General features: G+C 32.9%; 1 protein-coding gene across 3 annotated transcripts; it reads right to left on the reverse strand.

The window, feature by feature from the left end:
- Nucleotides 1-6428: 6428 nt before the first annotated feature.
- Nucleotides 6429-15332, reverse strand: LOC106762315 (GTP-binding protein BRASSINAZOLE INSENSITIVE PALE GREEN 2, chloroplastic). Of its 3 annotated transcripts, none has more exons than XM_014646155.2 (5): nt 15175-15332; nt 14658-14766; nt 11272-12590; nt 10952-11119; nt 6429-7436 (listed from the first exon to the last, which is right to left on the reverse strand). In XM_014646155.2, the coding sequence occupies exons 3-5, from the start codon at nt 12508-12510 to the stop codon at nt 7047-7049; spliced, it is 1797 nt and encodes a 598-aa protein (XP_014501641.1). In that variant the 5' UTR covers nt 12511-12590; nt 14658-14766; nt 15175-15332; the 3' UTR covers nt 6429-7046. The 3 variants fall into 3 exon arrangements, with proteins under 3 accessions (XP_014501641.1, XP_014501640.1, XP_022636992.1); XM_014646154.2 differs by having other exon boundaries at nt 11272-12597; XM_022781271.1 differs by having other exon boundaries at nt 11272-12597; nt 14658-14783; nt 15175-15330.
- Between the last annotated feature and the right edge of the window lie 656 nt (nt 15333-15988).

The raw sequence follows: 15988 nt of genomic DNA on the forward strand, positions 1-15988 counted from the left end.
ACCTTACACGAATACGAAGAATTACATAGCTGATAAAATATAATTGCTAGTAATACATTTTTCATTAACCAAAATTAATTATTTACAAATGGTAATGAACCAACAAAGTAAACAAATCTCACTATATGGTTTCTCTTGTTTTGTAAGGTGTCAATTTGACATGAAAAACTATCATGGTGGATTGGCAAGCAATATGATAATAAAATCAACTCAAAATGTGCACCTTCTTATGAAAATTGTAATATGAAAAAAAATAGTCTTCAACATATAGAAAGGCACTAGTGCAGCGAAGGAAAACGACAACAGTTGTTTTTTACAATACGTTTCAGTTTTCGAACTGAGACATATACGGACGAGGTAAAAAGGTAGGGGACTTTTGGCCTCGGTTCCAACCGAGGTAATATCCTGAAGGCTACTATCTTGGTTCTTCAGCAACCGAAGTAATAAAGAAGAGAAAAAAGGGGGGGAGGGGTTATTACCTCAGTTCAACCAAGGTAGTAAGGTGAGGATATGGCAGTAGTTCTAGCTTGAACCATTGCCAAAGCCCTGTTTTTTTTTTTTTTAATTCTTGTGTAACCTTTGGCATCGGTTGTGGCTGAACCGAGGCCATAGGCAGGCTTTCTACCTCGGTTTTTGCCACAACCAAGACCTATTCTCCTGCAATTTTTTTTATTAGCAAGTCTGCTTTTGTGATATCCACTATCACAAAAACATACCTACATATCAAACAATATCATAACAACACAGATTCAACACAAAAGTCAATATTCACATCACATAATGTATAAAGTGTAATAACTATAAATCAACATGTTCTAATGTATTTTACATCTAATAACTATGAACTATTATATAATATAACTAAATGTTTTGCAAGGGCCTTTCTCATGAATGTAAGTGGCTTCTCAGGAAGTGGAGCAGAAGTCTTGAATCTCTGCACAAGACAGTTGATATTAAATAGTGTATATGAATTCCAAATGATGGAGAAAATAAAAATTCATTAAATTTAAATATTACCGTTTCCCGGCCTGTTGTGATATGACCACGAATAATGTGGACCATCCAATACATTACGTAGTATCTGCACTCATATGACCTACTATGTCTGTTACACTACAATATATCATCACAATTGTAAATAGTTACTGAAAATCATTAAAGCAAAACAACTATAAGAAAGTATGGCTTTAGCATGTATCAAACCTTGAAAGAAATCCATGCAAGCTTTCTACTGTTAGCAGTTGATCTCCCAACCAACATCATAGTGCTCCAATAGAGCTATACAAAAAAAAGGCTTCAGCATTCATATATATAACAAAGAAAGTCCAAACATTGAGGTTCTTACTAATCAACTACTTGTTTCAGATGTTTGGAAGGAGACTTGTGCAATGAGTAGAACCACGAACAATAACTTTTAGGTACGGAAACAATAAGTAGCTGCAAATGGTGTCTGAAATTGATAATGACTTAATTGTTATATATTAAAATCACTCGTGGAACTTTGAAGTTAACAACTTACCATGGAAACACTTCATAAATTCTTTGGTCGGGAGTTTATGGGGAAGCTTTTCTAAGATCCCAAAGGCAAAACATTCCCCGAGCGTCATCGTAGTCTCTTCCTAGGGATCTGACCAAGCGGAATTATGGGTGTAAAACAAGGGAAATTTTGGCTGATCATCCCCATTAGAAAACAACTTACAACCCTTGGTCGTGATAGCAATCTTGAAAAACTCTCTTAAAGCCCTTATAAGAAGTAGAAAATAGTTGGAAAAGGTTCCTATCGGATTCACTTATTAGAGACACCCATCCTTTTTGGGCAACCAGATGGGTGCAATAATGATGGAGAAACAAGGTTAGGGTAGAGGTTAAGGCCAAAGCCTTGCATAATATCTTGAACGCTTGCATGACTGCCCATGCATTTGGATGAAGCTGAGTGGGAGAAACATTCAACTCCCACAAGACCTCGACTTGAAAATTCTCGAAAGGTACACGCATGAGCAAGTCAGTGAAGAAGCATAAATACACAAAAAAGAAGTTTAACTTTGAGTTCTCTCGACCATGGCATATTCGTTCATTACCCTCAAATAGAATACCTTAATACAAAAAAATTTAAACCACTTCCACATTCCCTATCTCTATTGGGTTTTCTCAAATAGGTTCATTTTTTTTTTCCAATTGAGTCCCTAAAAGTTAAAAATTTAAGCAATTGGCTCCCTGCCGTTAAATTAGGTTACAAGGATTAACTTTCTCACGAGTTGTCAATTTGACGTGGAAAATTTTTAATTAAAAGATTAAAAGAAAAAGGTTTCTCTATCATCGCACAAGCAACCACGCCTCCATCTCCATTACCCAAAAACCCTGTCGCGATCTCCCTCATCACTAACCGAGTTTGCACAATGTAGAAGATCGTCTTTCGTCTTCGCAGGAAAAAACCAAAAAACCCAAAACATGCAAGTCAAAACCCAAAATCGCAACTAACAACAACCACCATGCTGCAAACCATCTTCCATGGCCATCGTCTTCTCCAACCTACAAAAGAACTAAACCAGAAGCAACCAAGAACCCATAAAAGCGAAGCAAAATCACAAAGTCTCCTCAAAACGTTCCTTCGCGCAAAGCCTCCATGGCGCCATCCAAAAATGCAACCCACCATCGCGTCGTCATCATCTTCTTCGCGAGCTACTCCTTCGCTAGCCACCTCCATTAAACCTACAAAAAACCATAACAAAAACCCCCTAATTCACGTCAAAACTTCCACCATCTCTGGTAGCTGCAAATCCCTAATCGCAAAAACTCCCTCATGCCATCACCCAAATCGCAAACACCATATCACGAATCATTAAAAGAATCTCCTTCGTCTTCATCATGATTCCGTACATAGAAAAAGAAAACCCAAATCACATAAGCGCGACCATCTTCCTCTAACATCTTCTTGAACAATGTCCATGCGTTGGAATCAAACAAGGAACCTCGTGAGACCGTGAACCCTACAAGAAATCAAAAGGTAAAACCCTCAAATCATGCCACCACGGTGGAGAATCTCAGGCAATGTCGCAACAAGCACCTGCCTCCATGTTCACTTCGCGTGACAATGCAAGCATGAAATCTTTTCCTAATTTGTAAAAATCCTAATTTTGGGTGACACACGTGGAAGTTCCTCATTGATTTCAGATTTGAGAAACTCTTTTTTTTTCTAATTTTTTAATTAACCATTTTTCACCTAAGACCCACATTATTAAGTTATTACAACTCGCATTAACAAATCACCTCAAAGTTAATCCATTAACCCAATTTAACGATAGAGAGTCAATTGTTTCAATTTTTTACTTTTAAAAACTCAATTAGAAAAAAAATAAAAATGAACCCGAAATATGGAAATAGTTTAACCTTAAAAAAAATATAATAACAAAATGTAAGTACCATAAAATTACTTTAAAGGAACATTTAACACTACACCCAAAACTTATAATATATAAAGTACAAGTGTAAATTCGGATAATTTATCTACCTCTATGTAAGGAAAGTTATTCCTAATAACGGATTCTCAATATTCATCTACGAGTACGGAAGATCTTTATTTTCTTTTATTGACAATATAACCTCTTAAGAGTATATTTTTATTTTCTTTGTATCATTGTACAACAACAAGGTCCAACTACCTAGACTTGAATAAATAATTTGCAATATATAAAAAAAATCATAAAAAATAATAAAATAAAATACATATAAGAGTGGCGAAATCAATTTCATTATAAATACATAAACTTAGATAAATCAAAATCATGAATACCGTAAATCTTACAACTTCAAGAGTATGTAATCTATAAGGTTGTGAAGAAATAAATATAATTTTTTTTTTATTTCTCAAATTTAAGGTAATTTCATTCTTTTTGTCTATTTTTTTAAAGTTTGTGTTAGTTATACTGATTTTAAAAAATATTTATTTTAATATATCCATGTCAAATATTTTTAACAAATGTTTAAAATTTTCATTTATATACTAATAATTATAAAATGTCAATTTTCTTTTATTTTATATGATATCGCACCTCTCCATCCCATATTTTTTTTCTTTTATCTATTGGAAGTTTTTTATCTGATCAAGTTTTCAAATATTTTTATTATATATGAACTTTTTCTTACTTTTCATAGTGAGATGAGCTAAGAAAAAGTTATCATTTCAACTTGTTTTAGTACATACTGACATTTTAGTTATGTTTAAATATCTTGTTCTAAGTCCCTTTGATAAAAGTTTAAACATGTATACTTTGAGTGAAGAGATTAAGATTGTTTCGAAATAAATAAATAATAATTCGAAATAAATAAATAATAATGTTTAAATAAATCATTATTTGAGTTACTTAATTGAACTGTTTAGAAATTATTTGATTTAAATTGCTTTTGAAAATAATTTTGAAATGTATTAATTTTACTTTTCAAGTTAGTTTTTCTGATATTTTCTCTCAAATAAGAAAAGATCCAAAACTGTCTCGTTTTCTTTCAAGTCAATTTTTTCATTCAACCTAAAATGAAGCTCAAATGAACTTTTTTTTATCCTATTTTCGCTCAAGCCGAAGAATTCTTATATATAATTGATTTATGACTTTATTTAAATAAGTTATATTATATTGTTGTGATGTCACCAACAATTGTACCGTATCAAAGAACAAATATAAATATTAATGCATAATAACTTTGAACAAAAATAAAAATATTATTTCAAATTATCTTTAATAAATATTTATGTTTATAGTGTAAGTTTAAGTTATATTTAGGTTGTATTTATGAGATAATTGTGCTACAAAATCCTGCAATGAATTCTTAATTACAAAACTTAAGTTTAAACTTTCAAACTTTGGATTAAATTCTTATTTAATTTTTATGATCTATATTAAAAAACATCATATTTTTCAATTGACTTTCTTTCATTTAATTTTTTTTTATTAATTGATTATATCACTCTTTTATTATCTCATCACCTTGTTTAATTATACAACTTGTAATTTTGATAATTTTATATTTTCATAATTATAAAATTACACGTTTTGAAAAGTTAACAATAAAAATTAAAATTGTCCAAATAGGTCACAATTCGCGGATCAACCCAACCCACCACAGATTCGGGTCGGGTTGGGTTTGAAAAAATTGTATTTTTTTATACGGGTCAGATTTTAACCCAGTTCATTTAAACCCGGTTCATCTAAATTGAACCCGTGCTGGACCGGGTTGAACCATCAATCCACTTACCTAATTTTATTTTATTAAAATTTAATTATTTTTATAAAAAAATATTTATTATTTTTTTGCTTCAAAAAATTATTTATGTTTTCTATTTTCAAAACTAACTAAACACTCTAAGTTTGGAATGAAATTTGTTAGTGAACAAATCCGTTTACACACCAACCCGTAGTTCTGACTCACTAATAAATGAATTAAGATTAGTTCACTAAGTGATCAATTCATACTAAACGGAATTGAGTGACCCCTTTTAACAACACTAATAAAAATTTAATTAAAATTTCTCAAATATATAAGAAACTCTTCTCTCTCAAGTGTATATCTTCTCTTCTATATGATATTTAGTGTCCCGTATGCTTTTCCGTTCTTTCCGACTCTATACCTTCTTTATTCTATCTTCTCTCGTTTCTTTTTGCTTCTATATTCCTATTTTTTCTCTTTCTTTTTTACTTTTATCTCTTTCACTTCTCTTTACACTTTCCATTTTCTGTTTTGTATAATTTTTTTATCTATTAATCTTCATATAAAAATGTCAATATTTATATTTTAAATTATTAAATGCTTAAAATTAATTTTTTTTATAAAGTTCAATACTACAGATTTAACGTTTATTTACTTTTAAAATTAAACTATCTTATTCAAAGTAGAAGTTTAAATATTAATAGAATTATATTGATTTATCCAAAGAAAAATAAAAGTGAAGGTAGCAGTAGTAACCAGGTTTATGATTTTGAATGACATCTGGATTCTCATTGGATAGTCTTTCTGGTGAATACCAATCACTTTCTCATAATAAACAGCCGACCTATGTTGTACAAGGATTCCTGCAAAGTTTTTCAGTCTCACATATTCAACAAATGAAAACGTAAGAAATTCAAGACAACAATCAACCTTCTGATGTTCAATATCTGAAAGCCTGCATAAGCTGGTTCAATGTTTATAGTTAAAGAAAGAGATATTATTTTCTTCTAATTTATACGTCATCAAACAGAAACATTATAAATTATTTTTTTTTCTAATCCCTTTCTTCTTTTCTTTTAAGCACACTATTTATTGCTATATGAATTTTACATGATAATAGTAGATATAAAATTGCTCCTTAATTCACTCAAATTTCATATAAGATTAAACTGTTAAAAGAAAAATATTATAAAGGTTTGTAAAGATTTCTCTAGGTGCCAATTTTCCACTTTTATTCCACCAATCCACAGCATTCCATAGCAACTGCTATTTCAAGATAAAAAATATACTAACTTCAAATATCCAAGAAATTCAGTTACAGTAGCCTACGAGTTCAATGAGATTTATATTTAGAATCCAATTCAAAAAATAAAATTAAAAATTGAATTCTCAGACAAGACCTGCTTGAATTACAAAATCCTTAAACTCTCAACTAGTGTAACTAACTTGGAAGGATCAAAACATTGAGACAATTCCGATCTGGAACACAAAAAGAAACATAAAATATTAAATTAAAATAAAATGATAAGTCATGGTAAACTATCTTGTGCCACATTTTATTCTTGTTCCTCATCATTAAGCATCAACTCTTAGCTTATGCCCTCCATTTGCTTGAACTTTAGAGAATGATGAGCTTGGCATTACATGTTTTGACTCTTGGTTCATCTGGTGTACTGTATAGAAAATTATATGGCATGATATTCAATTATCCTTTGGTTCTTCCAAAGTGACACCACTATTTCATGTCTCCATCAGAAATCAAAATAACACCATTATGAGATGACTCCATCAGAGGTCAAAGTGACACCACTATTACATGACTCCATCAGAGGTCAAAATGACAACCACTATTGTACGACTCCATCAAAAGTCAAAAGAGGTGATTCAATGAACTGGTTTGATACTTTTGAATTGTTTATTCCCTTTGGCTTTTTGTCATTTTGTTCTTTTGACTTGTTGAAAGTTTGGTCGGACTGGGAGACAATCTTGGATACTGTAAATCCTGCAACTTCAAAGGTATGTGATCTATAGGGTATTAAAGAATTACGAAGGATAACATCAACTCCTTCGTAAGTCCAAACACCTAACACTGCATCTCCTTTAAGTCCAATGGCAAACCACCCGAGGCCAGAAGCAGCAATGTCTACTGAACTTGACTCCCAACTGTTCCCACTAACATGGAACTCTGTTCTCACCCAACTCCCCAGTTCTTGTACTCGTTTTTCTCCAATTGGTGGCTACACAGAAACAATTCAAAATGAGTTATACAAGAATGAAGTTTATTTTTCTTTCAACCTATTACATAGAGCTCTAGATACATTTTGCTTGAATATAAAACACCTTAAGCATATTATAGCCACTCCATTCAAATCTTACTTAATTCTCTGAATATTATTCCACTAAATTTATTAAGATCATTGCCAGACCCTATGTGGATTGAAAACAAAAAGAAAAAAAAATGTTATTAAATATTTTGACCAGGTTAATTAAACACAACTAACATATTTCAAGGTCATTTTAACAGCCGTTGACACACCTGCTTTGGTTAGGAGAACAACTCCCCTGCTCAAACTAAAAAGTATATAATAACCGTACAACTTTGTAACAGACAAAAACTTTGGTGAATCCTGTCCCCAAAATTGACATGGTGGACACATCTTACCAAAAATTGTCACTTCATTGTAAAAATGAACAATTTAAAAAGAAACATTATACTTTTTCTCACATTTTCCCGGGTTTAAACATGTCTCATTCTCTCTCACTTGACTCAGCTAACCATCCATAATTTTGTTGGTAGTTTATTGGCCAATATATACTCTATATGTATATGCTTCCAAGATTATCAAAGCTTTTCCAGAAAGTGTAGAGCGAGATATTGTGTTATGGAACTAAATGCTTAAGGGTTTCATAGTCAAGGAGAAGAAACAGTCAAACTTTTCAACAAGAATAAACAAGAGAAAAACATTGTTGTTGGAAAGAAATTTTTTTTCAAACAAATTGCAAAGGAGAAATAGGGATGATGAGTCCCAATTTTGTTGTATTTTTCATAGTTAGTAGCATTCCTTTTGGGCCTTGTTTAGTTATAATTTCCTCTTTTTAGTTCAGATTTGGTTTTCATTATAAAAATCTTAGTTCCTGTGAAAATGTGTTAATTTTGTGTTTTTAAGTAGATTTTTAGTTTAGTTTTTCAATTGTTGAATTTCTAGTCCTAGTAAGTAACATAGTTTAGTTTGTACATATTTTTCAGCTTTGAATTTTCTAGTGCAGTGTTGATATTTAATCTTGACTAACATTTCAGCTTTTGCTTTAGGTGCTGTGAAGTGAAGTAAAGCCAGCTCGTGTGTCCAGCTTTGGTCCTTAGAAGAAGTAATCCAGCTGCGTGAATAGAACTGGCTGTGAGCAGTAAAAAGTAACTACTGTATCTGCTGTTGGAGGTCACTTATGAAGGGTAGAAGCTGAATGAAGTAAAGCGCAAACTGCTTCTGTCAATAGTTGAACTACAATTTGTACACGCATCTGAACATGAAGCAAACTGTGTACGTGACCTACAAACTGTTGAATCAGAGGTTGTCACCTGCTCCTGCAAGTAGGAAGTTGAATGGACAGTTTCTGCACATGGAGTTTACTTACACTAGCCTGGATGATTATATCACAGCTGGAAGAGTTATTGGCTACCTAGGTGACTTGTAAATATACTTAGGTTAGTTTAGTCAGTTTAAAGGTAGAGTTGACTGGTTGCTACCTGTTCATGCAAGCTGGTTATGGGAAGTTTTTCTAGTTTCGAAGTTTCACACTTAGCCTAGCATATATAAAGGCTTGAATAATTATTTAAAAGTTGTTTACAATAGGGCTCATAGTAATAGTAGGTATTAGTTTCCAATTCTCACTGCACGTTCCAGATTTTCACCCCATTTTTCCCTGGAGATCCTTGGTGCCTTAGACTCCAAAGTGAGCAAGGTCACAAGTTCTTCCATACATTGTATTTCCATGCAACACTCTACTTCATTTCAAGATTAGTTATAAGCAATTTCACTTTTCCTGCTTAACTTTACAGATTCAATTCTCTCTTTCTTCTATATCAGATTTCATTCTTTTATTGATGTACATAAGGTTTTCACTTTTGTAACTTACTAAACTTAGTTATGGATTCACGCTATATTGTAGTGAATACAAAGTGATCACTGTACACTAAGGAATCAGAAATGAACCTTAGCGATCACAAGTAATGCCTAGTGGACATTAATTCAACTTCGAATTCTGTTTTAGACAGATTTTACACAGTTTAGGTTACTGAATTTACAAGTTTTTTTTTTTTTTTTTTTTTTTTNATTTCCAGTTCTGAACTCAAATCCAATTCCAGAGTTTACTTTGTTAGTTGCTTTTACTTTCAATAGTGCAATTTAATCATTTGAACTTGTTGCAAACATTTAATTTCAATTTTGTCACATTTCCAAATTTTGCAGTTTGGTAGTTATTCTTGTTAGTTTAGCGCCACTAGTTTGAATTTAGGTTTGAATGTTCAATTTTGATTTTTGCTGCTTAATTCTACTTTTGATTATTGTTTTGTGATTGTTTCTACATTAGATACATGTCTCTGAACTCAATTACAGGTTTAGTTCTTCTTTTCTAGTTCTAACAGTTTAGTTAGGTTTTCTAGTTTAGGTAGCTAGCTAATTTTAGGAATTTTGGTCTGTACTTGTTCTTTTTGTAAATTCTCAGTTTTAATCGTCAACTGGCTTTGTTTTACACTTGATTCCATGTTCATATCATGTTTCCATCAATAGCGTATCATAGAATCACATTTTGCATAACAGAGCATGCATTCACGCTGATACACTATGGTCTTGCTGCCAAATCTGGTTTAGATAGTGATTTTAGTGATTTTGCATAGTTTCAGTTCTGCCTTCATAGCATAACATGTTTCAGTGATACAAACTTGTTCCAATCATTCATTTTGTATAACTCACACTGTTAGCTCTCTTAGGCATTTTAGCAAACACCTTGCATATGCATACTGTTTTCTCTAAGGACATTTTATCAAAGAGTTTTGGTTTTCATAGTTTTGAACGGATTTAGTAATTTTTAGTGATTGTTATAGACATATTCCCCCATCATTAGGACAAACTTACGCACTAGAATTACTCAATTCTTTGTCATTTCTTTGGATTGACACCTAGGTTGTTCCCTATACTTCATCAGGGGGAAAACTAGGATTATTGCTAAATGTCTATGAGCAAGTGGTTTATCAAGAGAAAACTGAAAGTTCAAAAGACAGAAAAACCTTAGACACCCCGGGAACGGTGATGTCTGCAACATCAAAAAATCACCTTTCTTGAAAATTTAATACAAGTTCAGGTGCATGCTGCAAGGAAACTACACCTTTTGCGGAGACCCAATTTGAGTTTGATCAATTTGCAAACAAGCTATGCAGAGAACATTCATATTCATTTATTTTATTTAAATTTTTTATTTAATGTCAAGCATCAAAAAGCTACTGCTTTTATTTTAATATATTAATATATTAATACAATAAAGATTACTTTTTAATTTTAATGACAAATTTTGGCTGGTAGGGTCCCACTTCAGTTTTGAAGCTGGGTCAACGTCCACCCAAGTCTCTCTTTGTAACAATTCATAGATAACTAGGTGCAGTTCACAACGCAGATAATACTTTGGGAAGATACCCTACATTCAGCTTTATGGACAAGATGTTGCAGAGTAAGCATTCAATTGAAATGAGTAAAGATAATACCTGTAACTGGTGGCCAAAATGATCTTGGAACAATTTCCATGCATTTTCTATTTTGCCCATATGCAGTGGAAGATAAGGAGAAGCCCACACTGTGACATAAACAGAATCCACGGACGTGTCTTCTATATCCAATCTCATTAAACCCGCTATGTGAACAGAATGGCCAGCCTATCAGTGATAAATTGGCAAAAAAATGAAATATATCAGGATTTAACAGTACACAAAAGATAATAAACAGATCACTTAACACACTATAATGCAAGTTAGCATACTTATACTAACAACAACAAATGCATCCCCATAAACTAAAATGCACTGACCTTAATTCTGTATGTCCTTGGTTTCAATTCCTTTCCTATATGAACAAGCTTTTGCTCATCCCTCGTCAACCTCGTTGTAATCTGGTATGGATGAAGAAGGCCAGGTGTATCAAACAGTTTTGCTTTACTTGGAAGAACACCCTCCACTCTAACAATGCCTAGTGTAGTCCCTGGCACAGGTGCTTCGGTCAGATGTGTAATCTTCCCTCCAACATACTTCCCTATTGCGTTTATCAAAGTACTCTTCCCTGCATTTTGTGACCCAACAGCCCACACATTACCCCTAGGTCCAGCCAGATCAACAACATTATCCACAAGATTCTTCAGTCCCCAATCCTTGAGTGCACTAACCATGTGCAAACTAGTGATCTTATTAATCCCACCATCTCTTGCTCTCTGCCTAATCCAATGCTCCAACCTTGTTGGTGACAATGAGCTAGGCAACAAGTCTATCTTTGTCACCACAAGTACAACTCTAGGCACATTTCCTGACATACCCTGCTTCCATGCAGCAGAATAGTCCTCAATTGTCTTAGAAACCAACTTTGCAACCTTCCTTGGAAATGACCCCTCAAAATCCACTACGTCCACAACCATCAGCACCACAGACCGGGTCCCACTTGTTGATGCCAACTTTCTACCCATAGTGTGATTAAAGTCAAAATCAGGTAGCAAGTTTTCCACAGTAGGATCCTTCACTTTCCCATAGTGCCTTAATGAATGACAGCGTGCACATACCACAGGCTTCTCTGGTTTCTTAATCAAGCCTAGATCATCAACATTAAGCTTTTCTGGTTCAATAACAATGCCCCTTTTAACAGAGTTGGAGAACTCAGGCTCTTGTGCAATGGGTTCCAGATTGTTATACAGTCTATAATTTGCTTTCTCGGATGGTTTGATAAAATAACCGGGATGTTTTGGGTTTGAATCTTGCATATGAATCCCACAGCCAAGGCAAACACGAAGAGATTGGGAACTGACTTCATCATAATTACCTTCACGACAGAGGGACAAATTCTGTTTTGTAGCTAAATTTGAATGTTGTGAAGTGCAAAACCTAAACAGATTAGCCCACGGCTGAGGTGAAAATTTTGTGGAGTTTTGAATATGGGGTTTTGAGTATGGTATTAAGGTTGGAAAGACATTTGAGTGGAAATGGTTTCTGCATTCACAAAGGAATGAGATATAAAAGAGTGGTTTAAGTTTTGAAGGGGAGAGTTTTTGCGCTATTACAATCATTTCTAAATATTATTTCTCCAAATAATCTCGCATGCGAATTCAAACGTCTCATCCACCCTTTATAGTACTTCAGTATTCAGCTGCAATCTTAGAACCAATCAAACATATTAGCCCTGTAATACTAACAACCAAGCTAATGCTAAAAAATTTCAATTGATTGAGGTGTATTGGAATCAGACACCCCTATAGTTAAACGTGAAACCACTAGTTTCCAGTTAGCAATGAGTTCAGTAAAGAAAATAATAGAGTGGGAATTAGAAGAAATGCATTTAATTTAATCAAACAGATAGCGTGCAAGGATGTTTAGATGCAAGAAGCTTCTCCCTAAATGATTTCATTTCCTTCAAGATATCACTTGCCTGTACATAAATAATATCCAATCCATATAAGAATTCTGCATCAATTTAAACAAAAATTCAAAGTCCACCTAATGAAGTATATATGACTCTGATTATCCTAAAAATCAAAGATGCAATGATGGCAAAAAAAATTTAAATCATGCATGAAACCAAGTCTGGCAGAATTGATAGGTTGTGAAAACAGATTTAAGACCAATTCTGCCTTCCTTGAATGCTAATGCAGAACATGTTAGTGCAATGCTTGAAACAAATCTAAAATGATAACTTTGAATGAAATATGCAAGCTAATTAATCTAAATGTATGTAGAATCAAAAATCACAGTTGGAAACAATGTTAGACAAATTGGCAGCACCTGATCCAAGTGCTGAAACAAGATTTTAAAAGCTGATGCTGTCTGCTATATTAGTGCACGTCTGGAACGCAAATTTAAAACTAATATGAATGGAGATGATGTGCAGATGCAATGATTCAAACCTACAATATTAAGATAATACTGGAGATGTATGAATGCAGATGCAGCTTTTATTAAACTGTTTGATTGAATGTCTCTATGAACCTAAAATACTATTTACACAGACACAATGTTGTGAACAAATCTGGAATGATGAGAAGATATGAAAAATGCAAATTGATCAGGAATAATATATATGCAAAACTCAAAATCACACTTTGAAACCAATGTTAAAACCATAAGCGTGGCAACACTTAGGTAAGAAAATGTGAATGCAGTGTTTATGCAGTAAGATGACTTAAATAGTATGCCAATGATGCAACCAACTCAATGCAACGTGAATTGATCCTAAAAAACAGCTAATTGAACTACAAGATTAGTGAAACGAAAAATCCCCTATTGAGTAAAATGCTAAAACAGAACCAATGAACTGGGTTGCTAAATTATATTATGCAGAAACTAGAATTCCCAATGAATGCTCAAAAGCCAAATGTAAAAGATTTAACAACTGGGCAATGAAGGGTAAGATGCATCGAATGTAAATGAAGCTGTAACAGATCACTAACATAGCAGCAAAGGTAAAACAAAGAACTAGAAACCATGAAATTAAAGACCAAGCAGGAAACAACTCAGAAAGTAATTTCAGGATTAATAATCTTGTTCTAACTATTAAATTAAATTTCAGTTATGCTCAAAAAGGCCTCTTGTTAACTAAGTCCCACTTTGGGTTTCTTGGATTCTAAAAACAGAACCTCTGTTATGCAGAGCTTAGGAATTCAATCCAACCAATTACAACTAAGAAATTCCATTCTGAAATCGTAGTCCAACGAAACTAAATAAGAAACTACAAAAGCTAGAAATATAAACCAAGATCCAATAGCAGAATTGAAGTTTAATTGTACAAGAACGTTAAAATCAAAGCAAGAAAGCAACAGGATGCAAAGGTTGGAAAGTAAATTTGCAAGAAAAGAAAGGTATGGTGTGGGAAACGTAAGGAGTGCAATAAAGATTCAAGCTATCACTTCACAACTTCTAAAGGAAAATTTTTTGACATCAAGAGTCCAAAGTTACTATTTACCGGGACCAAAATATAGTCAATGTCAAAAAGCTACCAATAGATGACTAATTTGGTGTCCTAATCTTCCAATGACCAAATTGACATTTCGAAAATGATTCCACAAATAACAAGATAGTGCTCTACATTATACAATAGTATTAATCATTAAACAACTTTTGAGATGGCATGCCACTTCAAAAAATCCAATTACTATTCAGTATGAAATTTCTTTAAAACAGACATCTCCCATGTAAAACAGCGTGGAAGAAAATATCATACCTGTCATAAGGAAAGATCTTGCCGGACATGATGTACAATCTCTGCCAAAACACTATAAGCCAATGGCCTCAATGCCTCAAAGCATGCCCTTCCAGTCTCAACTAGAATCCTAAAAGTTTGAATTATCTACAACATTAGAGAACACAGATACCAAAACGCAGCAACCTATTATTCATTCAAGCATTACAAAGCTGAAACCAAGCCAGCAAAGAAAAAAACTATATCAAAATGAGGCAACACACCCCAAAAAATCTACAACAAGCTTGCACAACACAATTCAACCACCGCATTAAAGTATTCTCTCAATTCGAACCCTATATCCCCAATTCTACAAAAATCCACAGTTTGAACCCGAAATCCTCAATTTTAGTCATCAGTGAAACCTTAAGATCAAACTATAAACATAAATTCAAACAAATTAACCTAACAAAAAAAATCCTAAGTTCCATATAGATGAAAGAATATAATATACTAAACATTGTTCAACACAGAAGAACGTTGAGATTCAAAGACGCACCGAAGGAAAGCCTGAGAACGGAGACTTAGTGTGAGAGATGACAAGGGACGATTGATGACAAGGGAGACGACGAAGGCAGTGGTTCATAACAGTGGTGCAATGAAGCAACATTCGAATGAAGCAGCACACTATCTTCAGAGGTTGAGTGGTAAAAGTGACAACAATTAGGGAAGTTGTTTTTATGAAAAAATAAAAAAAGTGTATAATAATTTATAATATATATAAAAATTATTTAAAATCTTAAAAAATTAAAAATAAAAAAAAAGTGAAATATAGATTTTGGTACTAATTTACATTATTAAGTTTCATAACATCATTTTATGGGTTAAATATGTTTTTAATCCCTATACTTTGGAACGATTTTGGTTTTAGTCTATTTTTAAACTAAAGTAAAATTTAGTCCTTCAACTTTAAAAAACTCACCAATCTTTTATTAAACTGCTACAAGATGTACAATTCCATGAGTTTGGGCTTCTGCTGCTGACGTAAAAACGTCCCTTTCCATATCGTCCGATATAACCCATAAAGGTTTGCCCGTTCTTTGTACATAAACATTTGTGATAGTTTCACGCAGTTTCAGTAGCTCTTCTGCTTCCAGGACAAATTCTCCCGCTTGTGCCTCATAAAAAGAAGAACTAGTAAGTAACTTTATTTACTGTTTCAAACACGTTTTTCAGTTAACATTGAAGCAAAGCTTGAAACAGTAAATAAAATTAAAAAAAAATTGTAAAAATGACTAAAACCAGAATTTTTTATAATTGAAGGACTAAATTGTAAAATAGACTAAAACCAAACCCGAAATATAGGAACTAAA

Source organism: Vigna radiata, chromosome 5, assembly GCF_000741045.1.
Source record: "Vigna radiata var. radiata cultivar VC1973A chromosome 5, Vradiata_ver6, whole genome shotgun sequence".
In the NCBI taxonomy this organism is placed as follows: domain Eukaryota; kingdom Viridiplantae; phylum Streptophyta; class Magnoliopsida; order Fabales; family Fabaceae; genus Vigna; species Vigna radiata.

What these genes read in the sequence shown, in the direction of transcription:
- LOC106762315 (XM_014646155.2), bottom strand. Translation starts at nt 12,510, where the DNA reads ATGATTGTAATAGCGCAAAAACTCTCCCCTTCAAAACTTAAACCACTC. An exon ending in CAAGGACATACAGAATTAAG is followed by an intron (nt 11,120 to 11,271) that starts GTCAGTGCATTT and finishes TATCACTGATAG; the next exon opens with GCTGGCCATTCTGTTCACAT. An exon ending in ATTTTGGCCACCAGTTACAG is followed by an intron (nt 7,437 to 10,951) that starts GTATTATCTTTA and finishes GTTTCTGTGTAG; the next exon opens with CCACCAATTGGAGAAAAACG.